The sequence below is a fragment of the Ylistrum balloti genome, unplaced genomic scaffold (assembly GCF_031769215.1).
Source record: "Ylistrum balloti isolate Yb309-2 unplaced genomic scaffold, AGI_CSIRO_Ybal_v1 Utg369730, whole genome shotgun sequence".
NCBI lineage: Eukaryota > Metazoa > Mollusca > Bivalvia > Pectinida > Pectinidae > Ylistrum > Ylistrum balloti.
The window spans coordinates 2893306-2915695 of NW_026781945.1; the positions used below are offsets into that span (position 1 = coordinate 2893306).

At 35.0% G+C, this 22390-nt stretch overlaps 1 protein-coding gene across 1 annotated transcript; it reads right to left on the reverse strand.

Moving 5' to 3' along the window:
- Nucleotides 1–435: 435 nt before the first annotated feature.
- Nucleotides 436–19785, reverse strand: LOC132565690 (putative beta-hexosaminidase). Its single transcript, XM_060230386.1, has 10 exons — nt 19728–19785; nt 13099–13794; nt 12212–12657; nt 10551–11357; nt 7294–7525; nt 4545–4812; nt 4192–4356; nt 3834–3882; nt 2406–2689; nt 436–622 (listed from the first exon to the last, which is right to left on the reverse strand). The coding sequence occupies exons 1-10, from the start codon at nt 19783–19785 to the stop codon at nt 436–438; spliced, it is 3192 nt and encodes a 1063-aa protein (XP_060086369.1).
- Between the last annotated feature and the right edge of the window lie 2605 nt (nt 19786–22390).

The window sequence follows — 22390 nt, forward strand, 5'->3', positions numbered from 1 at the left end:
CCATTGTATGTAGTAAAAATTAATAAGGAATTTTCGATTAATTCCCCTTCTACAGTTGTCAAGATATATTATATTCTTTGACCTTGACTTTTACCAAAACGAGGCTACAAACTATGATAGATTGCCCCTAGTGTATATAACGAAAGGTAAGTGAATTGTCCACTTTTCTTTAGTGTCCTTGCTGCTGAAATGATATTTACCAGAGAAAACCTTATTTTTTATCCATTTCAGACGCTTCTCTATCTGAAGTTGTAACGGTTCAGGTGGGCTGGTTTTCTGACTTATCTCAAGTTGACTGTTCAGCTATTGTTGTGTTCGGTCTTGTTTTCTAAAATTTGACTGTCCGTTTAGGTCAAGTTGTCTGTTCGTTTAGGTCGAGTTGTCTGCTCCTTTATGTCGAGTTGTCTATTCCTTTATGTCGAGTCGCCTGGTCGTTTAGGTCGAATTGTCTGTTCGTTTAGGTCGAGTTGTCTGCTCCTTTATGTCGAGTTGTCTGTTCGTTTGTGTCGAGTTGTCTGTTCGTTTAGGTCGAGTTGTCTGCTCCTTTATGTCGAGTTGTCTGTTCGTTTGTGTCGAGTTTTCTGTTCGTTTTGATTTGTCTTCTGATTTACTATCTCGAAATCTTGAAATGTTCATTTAAATTAGTGTTCTAATATTACTAATACTACTTTGATTGATCAATTAGAGTTGTTTTTTATATATCATGCCACATACAGATAAAATTATTTCAGATGACGATACTGTTACCAACATCAAACAAAAGACCAACGAACATTGGTCGAGAATGTATGAAAAAACATCTGGACGTTTTGATTGAAACCCTGGTCAGATATGTCCCTGTATGTTACTGACGACCCGATCTGGGACTCTACAGGTCTAGAGGGAGTTAATGTACATGTACCTTGAGGTCAATCAGAGGCCGTTTTAATCGCGGAAGGGATATCAATTTATCGGGAAAATGTATGCATGTATGTATATGTATTCTTTGACTGAACATGGAACATATTGACCAATTATAGAAACATATCTGAAATGATGGTTTGATAGCATGAACGATAAAGAGATTCGAAATAAAAACTAACGTGCGATGGCATTCCCTGTTACTATTTAATTCATCATGTAATCATGCACGTATGTCCGTTCGCAGGTTAAAGTTATCCAAGATATCCCTTATTTCAATAAACCACAACTCCGGCAAGGTTTTAGACGTTTACAGCATTCATCTCGTTCATTATACACATTTACACTGTAGTTCGTTTCCACGGTAAACATGGAGTTTTACTGATATCTAAATGGATAAAAAAATCTGGCCTGTCCATGTTTCACTACCCGGAGCTGCCTTGGGTTGTGACGCATCCATACAGAAAATCTAAGCTTTATTTTTCTATGACTACATCGTCCATCAGACATATGAGCAATAAAGTGCTACACTGTACTGGACATTTCGCCTGTATTATAATCCTGTGTATACTAATGTTATGTGTTAGTGTGACGAGATGGCGAATACGACTACTATCGTATTTGAATACATGTTCAGAAGATCGGTACCAACCTGACACTATTTCTTAACTTTGCATTTCGAGTTTGCATTGTCCATACACATATGTGTCCTGACTTTCTGGGTTTACATTGTCCATTTAAAGTTGTCCTCTGACTCTCGAGTTTATATTATTTATATAAACTTATCTGTCTCAAGTTTACATTGTACGTATAAAGTTGTGCTCTAATTGTCTCCAGTTTACACTATCTGTAAATAAGTTTTGTCTAATATTCGAGGTTCAAAGAGTCACTTATTTGTACATTTATGTACAAATACAATTTAATCACATATTAATATTTTTGTGACAATAACAACAGTAAAGTAAATACGGACAATGAATTTTATTATGCATGAGCTATTTGTGCTGATCTCCCGTGTCTGCTTGTCAGTCAGAGAATAATCCAACAGTAGAGCGTATATAAAGGAAGCATTTAAGGCGGTACAAGAACTCAGAAGAAGTTTATCCATGTCTTACAAAAGTGTGAAAATAATTTATCAGCATACGGGTCCTAATACTGAGTTACGTACATATATATTTATGGTATGACGTTATCACATGATTAATAGAACCAACATCACCGATGTAACACTAACTGACATCAGTAAGTCACTTACAAAGAATTACATCTCAGTTTACCAATTAACACAAAATTAATATTCGAACGAACATTAAACATTTGGTTCTACACCGCAACAAATGTTCTTTGGCTGGAATTTAAGACGAATGATAAGTTAGCCTAAAAGATTCTGACGTGTGTTCATTAAGTTTTGATTATTTCTCATTTGAGGAACGTTCCTATTTCCGGTCATCATATTGGGATTAGAATTTCGATCAACGGCTGGTCCCGCCATTTGTTGCATTTGCCTTCGATGTGCTTCCATCATACGCATATGTTGTTCGCGATTCTGCATAGCTTGTTGTACAAGTGTAGGCCGTATTCGAGTAAAAGCCTGAAAGCCAGTTCTATTGAAAAACCTGCCGAATTCCCTGTCGAAGTATAACGGCAATTCCGGTCTTATGGCGAAGGAGACTAAACCACTTGGATCATCCTGATTTCTGAGAGTTGTTTGGATAGGATACTCCAATACAGAGGTCTCGGCCAAGTCGCTCATCATCTCCATATGTTCCCTCGCGTATTTATCGGTGAACTGTAACGTGAAAGAGAACTCATCAGCCCAAAGTTCAAAACTATCCAACATATATCTGTTTGTCAAAAACCCGGCAAAATATTTTATATGTCGAGCAGTGACGGAAGACAGGATTTCAAGAGATGTGGCGATAAAGACTAAGATGCGGTTTTGCAGCCATTGGAAAATATTCCATTTCCTCATGCGACATGAAGTATCGAATGCTTGTAAGTACGCCATACTCCGGACCAACTTCTTAAGTTGAAACCCAACATTAATCTAAATTGGACTACTTTTTTTCGTGCCCTTATTACGATTTTGTAAATAGAAAAGTGGTCCCTATCTCCTGCATTAGGAACCCCATGAACACCGGGAAAGTGAGACCTATTTACTGCATTAGGAACCTCATAAACACCGGGAAATTGAGACCTATTTACTGCATTAGGAACCTCATGAACACCGGGAAATTGAGACCTATTTACTGCATTAGGAACCTCATAAACACCGGGAAATTGAGACCTATTTACTGCATTAGGAACCTCATGAACACCGGGAAATTTAGACCTATTTACTGAATTAGGAACCTCATAAACAGCGGGAAATTGAGACCTATTTATTGCATTAGGAACCTCATGAACACCGGGAAAGTGAGACCTATTTACTGAATTAGGAACCTCATAAACAGCGGGAAATTGAGACCTATTTACTGCATTAGGAACCTCATGAACACCGGGAAAGTGAGACCTATTTACTGAATTAGGAACCTCACAAACACCGGGAAATTTAGACCTATTTACTGAATTAGGAACCTCATAAACAGCGGGAAATTGAGACCTATTTACTGCATTAGGAACCTCATGAACACCGGGAAATTGAGACCTATTTACTGAATTAGGAACCTCATAAACACCGGGAAATTGAGACCTATTTACTGAATTAGGAACCTCATAAACACCGGGAAATTGAGACCTATTTACTGAATTAGGAACCTCATGAACACCGGGAAATTGAGACCTATTTACTGCATTAGGAACCTCATGAATACCGGGAAGGTGGTCCCGATTTACGCTTTGTAAACATTACAATTTTTGCGCGTACGTTTTAAAAACAAGTTGAATGTATTTGCTTTTCTTTAAATATATCAGAAGAAAAAAGATTCACTTACATTAGATAACACGACTTCGCTTCTACTGAATCTTGTCGACTGTGCATTTCTACAATAAAAAACTGAAGTATTATTCATTTGTTGCATGGATAAGGAAGTCGAAAAGACGAGATTTCTTCTTCTCTCACATAAATAAATTGGTTGATACGGGTACTTTTTTAGACACGACATAGTTTTAAAAATAAGATAATCGAATAAATCGAGTAAAGTATATCTATAAGTAATTCATTATTGCTATCAGAATCTAAAGTTTATTTCACTGATGTATGTATCGGGTCGGACACCCTTACGATAGTTTTCGGTAATCCGTTATCTGGAGACGGGAAGGATATAGAAAATGTAAGAACCATGTTTTTACCTTGTCCTGAATTCTGCATGCTGTATACTATATATTTTGTTGTTGACGATGTCTTCAAAATCTGGCATTTTATCCGTTTTGATTTGAGCGACAAATCCTGGAAATTCAGTGTGCGCTGAGACTGCTCTGTTCTGGTCATTCACATTGGTAGTTACATTCCTCATACTGAATATAAGAGAAAGAATATAAAATGCCATAGGACGTTCTGTACGCAAAAACAGCCATTATAAATCATGTTGCAGTTTCTTTTAAACATTTCCTAGCAAAACTGTTTATGTGTATAAATGTATTCCAAACGCATGCTTGTTAAATCTAAATTAAGTATCACCAGAATGATTGAGGCAAATACTCACATCGCTCCTGGAGGCGCCATATAATAAATTGCTTTGTACTTGTCCATGGTTGGAAGCAATTTTGTCCCGAGAATGGCTTTAAATTTCTGGAAATCGTGAACTTCTGCTATCCCTGCAGCTGTTAAGTTCCTTATTGGTCTTCTTATCGTGTTTTCCCAGCTAGCTCGATGCCACGCTCTCTCCGCGAAAGCGATTAATCGAGGAAAGAGCAACAAGAATAAATTTGACTCGGTGCGGACTTTTCTCGTTGATAAGAATGCTTGCATACCTGTGTACAGAAACGCGTCGTTAGTAGATAGGATACAATATTTAAACGTCAGCATGACATAAATGATGTAATATGAATATTGGTCCGATGTTTGCAATTTCAGTAAACAGCTAGAGAATATGCCGATTTTCTTGGAATGGGTGTTGTTTCGCAAAGAAATTTGAATGCGAATATATGAAATCAATGGCTGTTTAAAAGAAGGAACCGCGATTAACCCTGTTTAATTAAGGAACACGAACCATTCAGAGGGACAAAGAAATGTCAATAGAGATGGTTTAAATTTGACTGATCTGATATCTTTATCATCATGACAGCTGTTTAGATCTTAAATAGCTGTTCCGATCTTCTAGTGCTTTGCATTGATTCTAAGAACAAAAGTAAGAGAAATAGAAAATTATTTTTTAAACATTATAATTATAATATTTGAATATAAAAATATTTTTGCAATAACTCATTTGTTTTAGCATCATCATGCTACAAATGAATTATTCCAAGAAATAATTTTACAGTGTCTATGCATATCCTCGGATGTTTCGTTTCGCTAAGGATTTGTTCATCTCACGAATATAACGTAACAACAAATTCTGGTCTATATCAAATATATGATATTTCTAACAATCGATGTTGGCAAACAATGGAAATAAACATCAACTGTTATACGTATATATGATAAGAAAAACTTAATTACATCTCAAAGCCAGACTTTCAGAAAACAGTTGAACATCTAATGAATATACTGTAAAACTGTATGTTTTTTGTGGGTCTCAATTTTCGAATTTTGTATCAACAGCTCCTATTCTATGGACACTTGACTTCGTTCTTAAATATAGCTCATTATATCTACTTATATAATTGTAACTATTCGTAGACATGTTATTCGTGGATGAAGAGTATCTACGAAAGCAATAAAAATAACCCTCCACAAAAATAATTATTTTACAGTATATCTAGCATTTAACAGTCGACATACTTGGCATGTGTTCACAACCTTACACAAACAATTAAATGGCATAACCTTTAAGGACTAAAAGGTAAGTTTAAAGGTCAAGGAACGTTACACAACTATCACATTAAAAAGATGGATCGATTATACCAGTGATTCATCCATTTAGACGATCACATATAGCTCTTCATGATACAGAGTAAAAGTTGATTAAAATATTAATCACTCTTGTTGGTCCAAATAGAAGAGCGTGTGGGGTAAAAAGCATTACCAGGGTAAACTTACATGGTCGGGCAGGTGATCACCATATAATTTAACGTCCGCTCGGGAACCGAAGCCCAGACGTCTATGATAAATGCGTTACCACTACTTTATCATTAACAAGGTATTGGTGTCTGCAGAGTGGGTAAATTCGAAAGTTACAGTAAAACAAATCATATCTGCAATGATCTCTATCAGAATTGTGATAAAGAAACATCATCCCATGAAGACAAAGACGTCAAGACGAAGTTGGCTGTTGCAAAATATTTCTCAAGACGAGATGTCGAGAATAAAGTTTGACATCTGAAAGGGTTTGTTTACAGGTAACACGACCTTCAATTCCGTTGTAAAAATTATTTTCATAGCAAACAATGCAAGCCAGTATTACAACTGACCTTATGAGAGGTCCAACCCATTCCCAAACCGAACGTCTTGAAAGTTAAGCAAGACATTTCAAGAGGATTCGTACAATCGACAGTGAAAACCATGGTTGACGCCATATTTTCAGCCGCGTAATAATTTGTTACATATCATTTTTGTTTAACTCCCTCTGAACGTTTCACAGCAAATTTTGTCTCTTAGCAACATAAAGAAGTGATGGAAAAGCACATTTATATTGAAATTTATTTATGTGTTTAGATATATATGACTTTTTAAACGGACTACATTTTGTCGCGTCCTACGAAGTTATAATGAGTGTGTAGTGTCCTCAAAAAGTTCAAGACTTCAAAACAAGATTTCCACAGTATATGAAGTGAAACAGAGCTATTTTCGAGATGCATGACGCCATGCGTTGGGTGAAAACTATACTAGATGGTATTCTTATCAAGGAAACCGATGGACAATGTGATACAAGACTACCATATGTCTCCGAGAAAACCCGAAAGCGTAATTTTGGATTCGACTTTAGTGAAATCCTGAAAGTCCAGGCGCATGTCCAGACCCGTGAGATCTCCAGTCACCAAAAAAGCTCAAGGTCATTCAACTCTCTATTTGTCTACAGATCCAGGCACTAGGCACTCTCTTCTTACCCTTACCTTTAAATCCAAGCCACTTAAATCTCCATTTGCCTGAAGACCGAGAGGACATGGGACTTCTCTATTTAACGAGAGGTCCTGAGACAATGACTTTTTTCTTTACCGGGTGGTCCTGGCAAGGTGCTTTTTCTTTTTACCAATTCTATTTACCTGGGGCAATGACCTTGCAACTTGTCAAAGAGACATGGCGATGTAAATTCTACTAATTTATAGCATTTTGTCTCTAAACTCTCTACTAACCTATCGGTCCTGGCGCATTGACATCTTCTACACATAAAGGGATTCGACGACCCCGATATGAGAAAGCTCCTCTATTGCACTCATATCTGTTACAACACAAGGCCTCTGGCCACATGCTGTAGACATGTTGAAGTGGAATGGGTGATCTGCCTAGAGGCATTTCACCGGGAACATACGGACCCGGCTCCTCCTTTATGGTAAAGTCAAGTACATCTTGTAGTGAGATAATTGACTGAAACAGGAATAAAAATAGATATATACAGACGGACAATATGGTACGACGATTAACAACGTAGAAAATAATATTAAAAAAATAAAAAGTAAAAGAAAAAGAAAAAAACGAATCAAACACGGTAGATCATGAAAACGAACTTACGCAAAATGGATTGGCAGAGAAAGGGATGGAACAAAGCTTACAGTGTTAAATAATTTTAAAAAATCGTTATAACAGGGAGTAGAATAAATGTAAATCAAGACATTTCGAAGGAAAACGTGTATACTACACAAAAATGGTAAAACAGTGACATTAAAAAAGTTTATAAAGTAAGAAACTGTGAAGAGCATAAAAACTTAAGCAAAGGAGTATTGTAGGGAAAGGAATGGAATTAAAACATGTGTATAGATGAAGCAAATAAAATAACATAATCATGCTGTTTACAGGTAGACATTCTTCAATGTTTCCAGATCAACAATCCATTAATATATCTCATTATATAACCCATAACTATATTACCATATCAATAACCAATTAATATCTAATGATATATAACTCATCAATAGGTTACTAGATAACTAACCCATTAATATCTCACAGAACTCATTAATATGTAACTAGAGTATTATTTACATGATGTATAACTCAATAATATACACCCATATAAATAATCCATTAATATATCACAAAGCATAAAACCTCCAAATATGTTACCAGATAGTAACCCATTTGTTCTTCATAGGTGAGCTTCAACGCATTAATATTTCACAGGACATAACCCCTTCACTATCTTACACAGCCTATTGCTCGTTAATATTTCACAGGACATAACCCCATCACTATCTTACACAGCCTATTGCTCGTTAATATTTCACAGGACATAACCCCTTCGCTATCTTACACAGCCTATTGCTCGTTAATATTTCACAGGACATAACCCCATCACTATCTTACACAGCCTATTGCTCGTTAATATTTCACAGGACATAACCCCTTCGCTATCTTACTCAGCCTATAGCTCGTTAATATTTCACAGGACATAACCCCTTCACTATCTTACTCAGCCTATAGCTCGTTAATATTTCACAGGACATAACCCCTTCACTATCTTACTCAGCCTATAGCTCGTTAATATTTCACAGGACATAACCCCTTCGCTATCTTACACAGCCTATTGCTCGTTAATATTTCACAGGATATAACCCCTTTACTATCTTACACAGCCCATAGCTCGTTAATATTTCACAGGAATAACCCCTTCACTATCTTACACAGCCTATTGCTCGTTAATATTTCACAGGATATAACCCCTTCACTATCTTACACAGCCCATAGCTCGTTAATAGTTTACAGGACATAACCCCTTCACTATCTTACACAGCCCATAGCTCGTTAATATTTCACAGGACATAACCCCTTCACTATCTTACACAGCCCATAGCTCGTTAATATTTCACAGGACATAACCCCTTCACTATCTTACTCAGCCTATAGCTCGTTAATATTTCACAGGATATAACCCCTTTACTATCTTACACAGCCTATTGCTCGTTAATATTTCACAGGACATAACCCCTTCACTATCTTACACAGCCCATAGCTCGTTAATATTTCACAGGATATAACCCCTTTACTATCTTACACAGCCCATAGCTCGTTAATATTTCACAGGAATAACCCCTTCACTATCTTACACAGCCTATTGCTCGTTAATATTTCACAGGATATAACCCCTTCACTATCTTACACAGCCCATAGCTCGTTAATAGTTTACAGGACATAACCCCTTCACTATCTTACACAGCCCATAGCTCGTTAATATTTCACAGGATATAACCCCTTCACTATCTTACACAGCCTATTGCTCGTTAATATTTCACAGGACATAACCCCTTCGCTATCTTACTCAGCCTATAGCTCGTTAATATTTCACAGGACATAACCCCTTCACTATCTTACACAGCTCATAGCTCGTTAATATTTCACAGGACATAACCCCTTCACTATCTTACACAGCCCATAGCTCGTTAATATTTCACAGGACATAACCCTTTCACTATCTTACACAGCCCATAGCTCGTTAATATTTCACAGGACATAACCCCTTCACTATCTTACTCAGCCTATAGCTCGTTAATATTTCACAGGATATAACCCCTTCACTATCTTACACAGCCTATTGCTCGTTAATATTTCACAGGACATAACCCCTTCACTATCTTACACAGCCCATAGCTCGTTAATATTTCACAGGACATAACCCCTTCACTATCTTACACAGCCTATTGCTCGTTAATATTTTACAGGACATAACCCTTTCACTATCTTACACAGCCCATAGCTCGTTAATATTTCACAGGGTGTTACCGGTAACCCAGTACCCAGAACACTTATCTATAACTCATTAAAACCTCATATAACATAAACCCATGAGTATGGTACCCACTAAATAAGACGTTTATACCTTTCTGGAAGTTATCCTTTAAATATGTTGTCTTAGATTTACTCAAACAATTTCTCATTTATATAATATATAATTATATAATCCAGAATTTGTTTTTGAAACTTTTGTAAAAATCACTAACGAGAGTGGAAGAACTACCATATACAACAACTGTTAGTTTGTGTGACTCACAATACCACAATGAAATAACTATTCTGACAATGAATTGACCTGTTCTGTTCCAAGCTTGGTTTTGTTTACGAAAGTAGTTTTGAAGTAACAATATGACTTATAATGAAATGATAATAATTACTACGCCAATTTCAGAAAATATTACAAATAATAACAATGAATTGACGGATTTATTACATTAAAATCAATAAATTGCTGGAATCCGGTTGAAAATTAAACCATTACGGAAACAAACATGAGCTACTTATTTCGTTTTAATCTCTGCGAATGGATGAGGCGTCCTTCCAGTCAAAGTTCACCGTGTCACCCTATCTAAACGCATTTATAGTTTATTCCAATTGTTATGACACCTAATGTTGTAAAAAAAGTTTATAGCATGTTAATGGAATTCCCATATTAATACCTTACCGAGTAGCCATTTCTCTGGAACATTCTCATCTTTGTCTCGGCATCGTGAGGTCCTAATTCTGAAACATTAAGATTCTTGAATCGTAGTCTCGTAAGAGTCATAACGGTAGGTTCCCGATGGGTAACGGAAGCTCTAAAGGTGTTCGGCATCCATCTTTTGAGATCATATGGTGTGAACCAATCCGTACATTCGGTGCTATTAAAACATGTTGTAGGAAAGGCTGTAAACTGGTTGTCATAAGCATTCAGTGTAACATCATTTTCGACGGCAATTTTCGCTAACATTTGGTTGAACTCAAGTTTTCGGTGCACATAAGGATTTCCAGGCCTGTTGATCTTGTTACGCACGCGACATTTAGTTAACCATGCGTCGATATCTGTGTCATCACCACCAATTCCGAATGTCTTCAGAGGGTAGCCGGCATCAGTGTGATATGATCTTATAGTAGATATTATGGTTCTGATAAACCTCTCTGTTTCCACTGCACACGGATCTACTTTTCCAAGTCTGAATAGGTTTGGTTTGACTTCAGATGTTTTATCTAACACTGGTAAACTCCAATTCATTGTGTTGTCGTTGGTGGCTTTACTGTAGGCCCGCATGGCTATTTCTGATGCTCTCATGTTACTATCAAAATTCCACGTCGGAATTATTTCAATGTGTAGTTGTTTCGCTATAGACAGCAGCATTTTATATTCAGTGGCAGTATAAAATCCTGAGCCGACTCCGTTTCCTGATGGATCAGATCCGAACTGGGGGGATAAACATGACTCCTCAGTTTCATCATGACATCTTTTGGAAGCAATCTGAAACATAGATAAAATAAGTTCATGACTGCTTCACGCTTGTCAGATAGCAAAACCTCTATTTTGCAGTCTGCGGTTTCGAAAATTTTACAGTTACAAAAAAATGTACTATATCAGAGGAAGAAAATGATGAATCTTTTTATTACAATACGACCAGCATCTCGCCATACTACTCTTCATTAAATTGCACCTAACATTATACTAAGGCGGCAAAACCATGATACATGTGATTACAATGCCATCTAATATACAGGGTATTTCATCATAGATACGCTTCACAGTAGTCATTTGTCTTAGATGGCAGCGGAGTCATGAAATCGTCATCCGTAATTATCTATTCGAGAAATTGTTGTATATGTAAGTGAAAGAAGGTCTTAATCGATGTATTGAAATTTGTGAAAAAATAAATGAATATTGAGGTAAACAAAAGAAAGGAGTTTAACTCAAATATTGATTAATATTACAACAAGAACACAAGTCTTGCCGATACAGATCATTCGAGGCTGCCAAAGGGGTGCAAAAATTTATGATACAAAATGTTATATGAAAGAAAAAAATATAAAAGATTATAAAAGAGTTTTCATTTCACATAACATTTTACGAAACGAGGTTTTTTAATTTGCTTAATTTCATGAGAGAAAAAAAACTTCCATGAAAAAGTTCCACGATACTGCATATTGACATTGTATAAAAATACAAACAACTGAACAAAACCTTTTAATACAACCATAGACTTAGATAAAGTAGAGCCAAACAATAAATTAATAATGTGTAATCATTAAAACTAATAATGGGCCATTAACAATGCGAATGAAAAAGAAAATACACTAATAAGAGAGTAAATATGTACTCACAATATGAAACCCGGGTATGCTTGTTATCTCCAACCTGGCACCATAATCATTGGCTAATAACAAATGCAGTTTGTTGAGTTTCACCAAGGCCATGATTCGTAGCAGTTTCTCTAAAGTTGGTAAGGGAAAAAAGTTTGACGCAACGTCAAGAAGTAGTGCTCGGTGTTTAAACCTTGGAGAATCAGTTATCATTATCTCAGGAACTTCGAATACCCTTGTGTTGTCTGGCTTCACTTTGACCTCCAAGAGATTTAAAAGAGTTTGAAACCCATTGAGTAACCCGTGTGTAGTCTTCGCTACAATATTGACGTATTTAAATGTAGCACTGACTGTTATATTATACCATTCATCGCTGTTTTCCACGAAGGATGGAACATCAGAGACGATCCCAATGGCAATAACATCACTTTGTTTCGGGGTTGTAGATACTGGTATATCCAATGTTTCTGTTTGGAAAAAAGTAACAAATAGATAAAAATATATGTGTTGATAATATCATTCCGCAACCAACGTAGACAAAACTATCTATCCATTATACACTGCATGTGTATTGCTTATTTCTTTAAGTTCAAAATGTTTATATCGGTCAAAATACCAGTCTGTATATAATATACTTTCAAACCTGTCGTTAATTTTGTATTGATCGATCAGATTTTATCCAATACTTATAGTTTAAAAGAGTTATTGATTATGTTCCTTTTTCATTTTATTCTAAACAGTTAAGACGGATCGGACATGAGATCATTGTGTTGTATGTATCAGGAGAAATGTATGTAGATTCTGTTGTATTAAGTCTATTCACTGATTAAAAACGTAAGCAATTCTTCAATAAAAGGAATTATTCTGTTCAGGGGACATTATTGTGAAATACAAATGTGAAAACTTACTCTGGAAATACGACATTAGCTCAACTACTTGTGGACTGTTTGTCCCTGAATAGAACATCCAGCTGCTGTCGATAAAGACTTTTCTATTCGATGGAACGGAGCGTATCAAAAGAGGTGTTGGAATGATGTCACCAGGTTGAAGAGCGGGGTAGCTTTGGTTTGCTAGCACAGCATAGCTTCTAATAGGTGATACAGGTAATATCGGGTCTGTTGGTGGATGTCTTGTGTACTGAAATATATTCTTAAATGGTGCGACGAATAAACGAGTATCCCTTGTGTTTGATATGACTGCTGACTGCGTGTTATCAGCTAGGTAAATATTTGGGTAGACATCGAATATTCCACTGATAGAGAAAGGAGACAGAAACGTTATACGTCTCGTTTGGTTGGGACCTATCGCCTGGAACCCTTGGGGATCTGGAGTAAACTTGTACAGACATCCGCTTATATGTGATAGTATGAAGCCTCCTCGTCTGGTTGGAAGGTATTCCTCTGTGCTTCTGTTAAATCGTTCGAACTCGACGATGTTTTCGTGGCAGAAGTTAAGACTCCAGCCACCAGTAGCGTCTATAGGAATGTTACCAACGTTGGTGAGAATGATGGAAGCATAATAAGTGCCGCCAGGATTGTGGTTTATCAGCTCGTACTTTGCTTCAAGTCGTTTGGCGAGGTCTGCCACATTTGCCGATGCTGTGCCTGGCAAAAGAACAATAACATAATTTTCAGTGAAAGAAACTAAATCATATTGTATTCATTGGTGATTTCTTGTATACAAAAGACATCACATGAAACCCAATGGTATCATTTTAAGAACAATAGTTCTTGGTTTATAAAACAAACCACCACCATTTCGATATTTCATTTTTATATGCAAGAAACTCTCAGATAAGACACATTCATCACTATTCTTAACTAAAGATATGCGGTAAAGCCATTGGTCAGTGAACCTTTAAGGCGTCAACGATCTCGACTGACCCGTCTATGTATAATACCCTCTCTCATATTTGACACTGCCTCTGAGTCGCCATTCAAACTAGATGCCAGATATACTTTCATCATTATGTAATTAAGTTGATCTTTTTGGTAAGTGGCTGTATGTGAACAAAAGAAAGAATTACACGGAGACTTATAAAAAAGCACAAAGAGAATAAGACCAGGTGTTCAAGGAAGAGTAAGCGTTTTCTGCTTCATCGATGACACCTGATATGTATACCTTCAATTGAAGTTTATGTAACCATTTATGTTGTAATGTTATGCGATGTATTTAACATTATTTTGCATATTTTGTAGACACAAACGTTTCATATATTGACATTGACAGTGGTATTTGTAAACGTTTGGGATGCAGTTGATAGTTTTATCCACTGCAGAACACAAATCATTAAGCACATACTAAACATGATATATATATAATGAGATCATGTTGGAAGTAAGCAAGACATGTAAGATAACTTTTCCTATAGAAAACTGGGGATTAAAAACCGACAGATCATTGTACGGATTAACGCAGCTTCAACCTATACACGTTATTCTTATACACCGCTCACATCCCGATTACACCGTTATACAAGTGAAATTAACTTAAACCATGCCTGATGGCTGTAACCAAACCTAGTGGCTGTAATCAAAGCTAGTGGCTGTAACTAAACCTAGTGGCTGTAACCCAGCCTAGTGACTGTATCCACCCCTAGTGACTGTAACCAAACCTTGTGGCTGTAACCAAACCTAGTGGCTGTAATCAAAGCTAGTGGCTGTAACCAAACCTTGTGGCTGTAACCAAACCTTGTGGCTGTAATCAAACCTAGTGGCTGTAATCAAACCTAGTGGCTGTAACCAAACCTAGTGGCTGTAACCCAGCCTAGTGACTGTATCCACCCCTAGTGACTGTAACCAAACCTTGTGACTGTAACCAAACCTAGTGGCTGTAATCAAAGCTAGTGGCTGTAACCCAGCCTAGTGACTGTAATAATGACCGAGTCAAAGTAGATGGGTACTAAGGTGAGTTTCAAAGATATGTTTGAGCAAATTTGCAATATCAATTCTCCTTGTGGTTTTATTTGAGATCATAAAGGTACCAAGCATACGTTTTTTATGACATGATCGTCATATCTCTGCTGAATCTGTGATCATTTAAACACGATTGTGCAAGGTTAAAATTTTTACGACTTATCTTTAGCAAGTTTTTATAGGGATTTTTAACGTCTGTTTTTGCAGGTTTTTGTTTCTCACCGTTTCGGCGATAGCAGCATCCGGTCCATCGTACTTTTGAAACATGTGATATATTTGTTAAGTAATTGATTTGTTTGTTTATTTATATTCATAATAAATCTGCTTTTTTCATTATATGTTTGATTTTGCACATAAAATTCCATTTTCCGAGTTGAATAATGGCATTACATATAAAATCGGGTATTGATATGGCGTTTCCGTAACCGAAAGTAGATTTTGAGTCAAGACATCTCCAAAGTCTAGCTTCTGTGACCAAATTCCATACCCAAGGTAAAGGTAGAATTTTTTTCTTAAATGTCAAAAGTCAAAAAACGACTATTCCAAAGCAACACCAAGTAGATTTACCAGATAATGTATGAATATAATACGGGATGGCACGTTAACGTTTATTGTGAAACTTTACATCGGCATACGTATCACACTGGAATACGTCACGTTGCAGACCGTCAATAGAAAGATGAGTTAGCAATTTAAATTAATGTACTTGCACTATTTGTATCTCAAGTTATCGTTTGGGAGAATGTAGGTGACCAGGTACAAGTGGAGATAAAACGATTCCTGTTCCACTTTTTATGTAAAACCTGTATATATTTCGCTTGCGAAATAATCCATAGAAATTGCTGTGGGACGGGTTTACATGACACTGCCATTTTAACACAGGAATCAACAGAATAGCTGAAGCTCTCAATAGGCAATCTAAGTCCTTTTGAAACACTGATTGACATGAAATAGAATAATTATGATACATTAATAATATAGACGTTTAAGATCAACAAAAAGGTGACAATCATGGTATTAAACCCCATAACATTACAATTAAATGTCAGAATCTAATTAATATAAAAATTAACATAACCTTTGTCGTCAATCAGAACAAAGATCACATAGGTTACGAGCATATAGTTCAAAGATCATGAAGGCTGTTTTAGAGACATACGCAGGGAAACGACCTCTTCCTGTAAAAACAAAGGTCGCGCCGTATATCATTAAAACTCTACAAATGTCTGCTCAAGATAAAACCACTGATCTATAGATTAACACCAAAAGGATTAAATTAGGAACCAATAGGTTCTCAGCGTAAGTATTCAACTTAAATGCAATAACTACGAAATAATGAATTTTCAGTACTTAAATCATAAAAAAATCGAGCCTACTTAAATGTGCTTATCAACTTAAATCTGAAGAGAATCGGAAGAAAAGATTTTATGAAAGACACATAAGAGAATAGCACCTTTTAAATACCATTTTAGTGTTATATATAGCATAGCCGTTTGTAAACTTTAATACGTTATTTCCGTATTGTTCATCATAGCCACCAAATAACACATATAATTATAATTATGCTGATAAAGTGGCGTTGAATGGAACCTAAACTCAAAACGTAAATGTGGAGGTCCAATGATTTGACAAATTTTCGTAATTTTCATATGCCTGATGACTTCCGAAAAACGTGAAGTACATGTGTGTATTCTGAACCGTGCCACTTTTCGAATGAATTAAAACGTGACTTTCAAGTTCCATCAGATCTTGTGGACCTGATGTCCACCGGCAGTCTTCCAAATGCTATTAGTTAGCTTAAACGCTTTATGTCTTCTTACGAGTTTCCGGTAGCGACATTTAAAATAACATTAATTGACTGAAAAGACACCTAAGATTCCTTTAGTTTACCGGTAAAACATCTAAGATGCTCTTAGGTTACAGGTAAATGCATCTAACATCACTTTAGTTTACAGGTAAAACATCTAACATCAATATTTCAGTTTACAGGTGTAAAAACACCTAAGATAACTTAAGTTTACAGGTAAAACATCTAACATCAATATTTCAGTTTACAGGTGTAAAAACACCTAAGATAACTTAAGTTTACAGGTAAAACATCTAACATCAATATTTCAGTTTACAGGTGTAAAAACACCTAAGATAACTTAAGTTTACAGGTAAAACATCTAACATCAATATTTCAGTTTACAGGTGTAAAAACACCTAAGATAACTTAAGTTTACAGGTAAAACATCTAACATCAATATTTCAGTTTACAGGTGTAAAAACACCTAAGATAACTTAAGTTTACAGGTAAAACATCTAACATCAATATTTCAGTTTACAGGTGTAAAAACATCTAAGATAACTTAAGTTTACAGGTAAAACATCTAACATCAATATTTCAGTTTACAGGTGTAAAAACACCTAAGATAACTTAAGTTTACAGGTAAAACATCTAACATCAATATTTCAGTTTACAGGTGTAAAAACACCTAAGATAACTTAAGTTTACAGGTAAAACATCTAACATCAATATTTCAGTTTACAGGTGTAAAAACACCTAAGATAACTTAAGTTTACAGGTAAAACATCTAACATCAATATTTCAGTTTACAGGTGTAAAAACACCTAAGATAACTTAAGTTTACAGGTAAAACATCTAACATCAATATTTCAGTTTACAGGTGTAAAAACACCTAAGATAACTTAACTTTACAGGTAAAACATCTAACATCAATATTTCAGTTTACAGGTGTAAAAACACCTAAGATAACTTAAGTTTACAGGTAAAACATCTAACATCAATATTTCAGTTTACAGGTGTAAAAACATCGAAGATAACTTTAGTTTACAGGTAAAACATCTAACATCAGTTTAGTTTACAAGTAAAAACATCTAACATCAGTTTAGTTTACAAGTAAAAACATCTAACATCAGTTTAGTTTACAAGTAAAAACATCTAACATCACTTTAGTTTACAGGTAAAACATCTAACATCACTTTAGTTTACAGGTAAAACACCTATGACAACTTAAGTTCACCGGTAAAAACATCTAAGATAACTTCAGTTTACAGGTAAAACACCTATGACAACTTAAGTTCACCGGTAAAAACATCTAGAATATCTTTAGTTTACAGGTAAAAACATCTTTGATAACTTAAGTTCACAAGTAAAACATCTAACATAACTTAAATTTACAGGTGAAGAGACGAAATTTGCCCTGGAGCAATGCAATGTAAAAATAAGCATTTGAACTAGTCTTATTAAAAATGTAGTCTAAACTAGTAAGACCTACACATACAACTTCGATGTAATCTTAGGCATTCTAGGTACATGTTGTAGAATAACTGATCATCTGTTGAGAAAATTCACGTGTCTTGGAGTGAAATAACTAGCATATAAAAGTGGCGAATAAACACTACTACTGAGTACATGTGATATATTCTTTGTGCATCTCTTTTCAGGTTACAAAATAGTGTTGTCTTCTGTAATGACCGGTAAATGTAAACCTAAATCTGATGTCGAGATAAAGGTGAGTTTATTTCATAATGACAAAGCATCTAAATTTGTATAGAAGTCATCTTATCATCCTCAAACAAAAGAGTTTTCTAAAATAAATGAAATACTCGAGATCAAATTGAAAGATAGTTAAATAATAAAAATGTCCCTCTCTTAATCTGGCACTGGCTACCGATATTTGAATTCCATTGTGCTTTAAATGACTATCTGATGACGAATATATTTGTATTAGCACTGGGCAATTATGATTTTCTTATCTTCGTTGATGTCTTTTCGAGAAAAAAAAATTAAGTGTTTTTATCTGAGGAGTTAAGGAAAATAATGATTAAACAAATCAGTATACCAATAAATACATAAAATACTATTACCACACTTATATCTGGTTTAACAGATGTATTAACAGTTTCCATTTAACTTAATTACAAATCAATATCGAGCTTTCAATCACATTTTGGTTATTACATTTAAATGATGTTTACGAAAGTTCATACTTTTTCCAAGGATATAATAAAACCGTGAATGGTTAATATATTTTAAGTAAAAGTAATAATGATGTATTTCATGACTTCCGAAAAATTTAAACCATCAAACACTTTTACAATACTAATTAAATGAAAATTGTCACTAAAATATTCAAATTACATGGAGAGTTCATTTATCAGAATGGATTAAACAAAATACGTATTAAATAAGGAATACTACTGATAGGAAATTGTAATTTACACGATGATATGTATGATAACGAGTTGTAATTACAGAATGTCTCTGAAAACTAAATGTAATTACACAATATGTCTGACAACTAGCTGTGATTACACAATATGTCTGACAACTAGCTGTGATTACACAATGATATGTCCAATAACTAGATGTAATTACACAATAATGTGTGATAACCAGCTGTAATTACACAATATGTCTGACAACCAACTATTATTTCACAATAATATTTCTGACAACCAATTGTTATTGCTCAATGACATGTCTGACAACCAGCTGTTATTACACAATAATATGTCTGACAACCAGCTGTTATTACACAATGAGACAACTAGTTGTTATTTCACAATGATATTTCTGATAACTAGCTGTAATAATTCAACTAGCTGTTACTTACAGACTAGGGTTACAAGGAGCAGAAGAAGCACCGGTCCACGGGATTGAAGATCCTCCATGATGTTACGGAGGTGTGCTATGACCCGCCACACATATTCCGTCTGATTTATAGGTATAGCCAGCCTGCCCGTCCACACGTGACAGACCGTAAACTCGTCACTAACACGTAGTGTTAATCTAACATACGATAACTATCAAAACAAGTTGCGTCGTTTTTCAAATAAATTAGGAAACAATGCGTCAATTTAAATGAATTGTACCAACCAGTACCTAATCACACTGGCCTTGGATCTCTATATGTCTGAAGACTTTTTCTTCTCATTAGGTGCAACTGTTTCACAGAATTTATTGAAACCTAGTGTGACAAGTTCACACTTGATTATCAATTTCGTAAAATAAGTGTTTCTTTTTAAATCGCAGTTTGTTTTCTTTCCTTTCAGTATAAATTAAAATGAAAAAATATAGAGAAAATTATTTCATGTTGGAATCACTTATATATTATCTGACTTTAGCACGCCACTAAAACTAAAAAAGAGTTAAAGGAGAATAAGACCAGGTGTTCCGGAAGGATTATCATTTTATACTTCACCGACAACAAACACCATGTATATATCTTAGTCACTATAAGTAATTAATGACACATTACAGAGTAAACGTCGAATTCCCTTTCTTTAAAGATTAAAAATCATAAATGTCATGATTTTTGTGACCAATGTTAATACCTCTTCCAAACGAACTTATGAAACCTATTATGAAGGTATGCAAATGAAAGAATATGGACAAGATAACATATGATAAACGTAAATAGTTTCCCTAGCATATTTATGAAATGCCAGTATAATGAACATTTCTAACCACAGTTGTAACATTTCTATAGTGTTGGTAGAATGGAATGTTATAACCACAGTTGTAACATTTCTATAGTGTTGGTAGAATGGACTGATCTAACCACAGTTATAACATTTCTATAGTGTTGGTAGAATGGAATGTTCTAACCACAGTTGTAACATTTCTATAGTGTTGGTAGAATGGAATGTTCTAACCACAGTTGTAACATTTCTATAGTGTTGGTAGAATGGACTGATCTAACCACAGTTATAACATTTCTATAGTGTTGGTAGAATGGAATGTTCTAACCACAGTTGTAACATTTCTATAGTGTTGGTAGAATGGAATGTTCTAACCACAGTTGTAACATTTCTATAGTGTTGGTAGAATGGAATGTTCTAACCACAGTTATAACATTTCTATAGTGTTGGTAGAATGGAATGTTATAACCACAGTTGTAACATTTCTATAGTGTTGGTAGAATGGAATGTTCTAACCACAGTTGTAACATTTCTATAGTGTTAGTAGAATGGAATGTTCTAACCACAGTTGTAACATTTCTATAGTGTTGGTAGAATGGACTGATCTAACCACAGTTATAACATTTCTATAGTGTTGGTAGAATGGAATGTTCTAACCACAGTTGTAACATTTCTATAGTGTTGGTAGAATGGAATGTTCTAACCACAGTTGTAACATTTCTATAGTGTTGGTAGAATGGAATGTTCTAACCACAGTTGTAACATTTCTATAGTGTTGGTAGAATGGAATGTTCTAACCACAATTATAACATTTCTATAGTGTTGGTAGAATGGAATGTTCTAACCACAGTTGTAACATTTCTATAGTGTTGGTAGAATGGAATGTTCTAACCACAATTATAACATTTCTATAGTGTTGGTAGAATGGAATGTTCTAACCACAGTTGTAACATTTCTATAGTGTTGGTAGAATGGAATGTTCTAACCACAGTTGTAACATTTCTATAGTGTTGGTAGAATGGACTGATCTAACCACAGTTATAACATTTCTATAGTGTTGGTAGAATGGAATGTTCTAACCACAGTTGTAACATTTCTATAGTGTTGGTAGAATGGAATGTTCTAACCACAGTTGTAACATTTCTATAGTGTTGGTAGAATGGAATGTTCTAACCACAGTTGTAACATTTCTATAGTGTTGGTAGAATGGAATGTTCTAACCACAATTATAACATTTCTATAGTGTTGGTAGAATGGAATGTTCTAACCACAGTTGTAACATTTCTATAGTGTTGGTAGAATGGACTGTTCTAACCACAGTTGTAACATTTCTATAGTGTTGGTAGAATGGACTGTTCTAACCACAGTTATAACATTTGTATAGTGTTGGTAGAATGGACTGTTCTAACCACAGTTGTAACATTTCTATAGTGTTGGTAGAATGGACTGTTTACCATAGTTATAACCACAGTTGTAACATTTCTATAGTGTTGGTAGAATGGACTGTTCTAACCACAGTTATAACATTTCTATAGTGTTGGTAGAATAGAATGTTCTAACCACAGTTATTTCATTTTATTGTGTTGGTAGAATGAACTGTTCTAACCACAGTTATTTCATTTTATTGTGTTGGTAGAATGGACTGATCTAACCACAGTTATAACATTTCTTAAGTGTTGGTAGAATGGACTGTTCTAACCACAGTTATTTCATTTTATTGTGTTGGTAGAATAAACTGTTCTAACCACAGTTGTAACACTTTTTATTGTGTTGGTAGAATGAACTGTTCTAACCACAGGTATAACATTTCTATATTGTTTTTAGAATGGGCTGTTCTAACCACGGTTATAACATT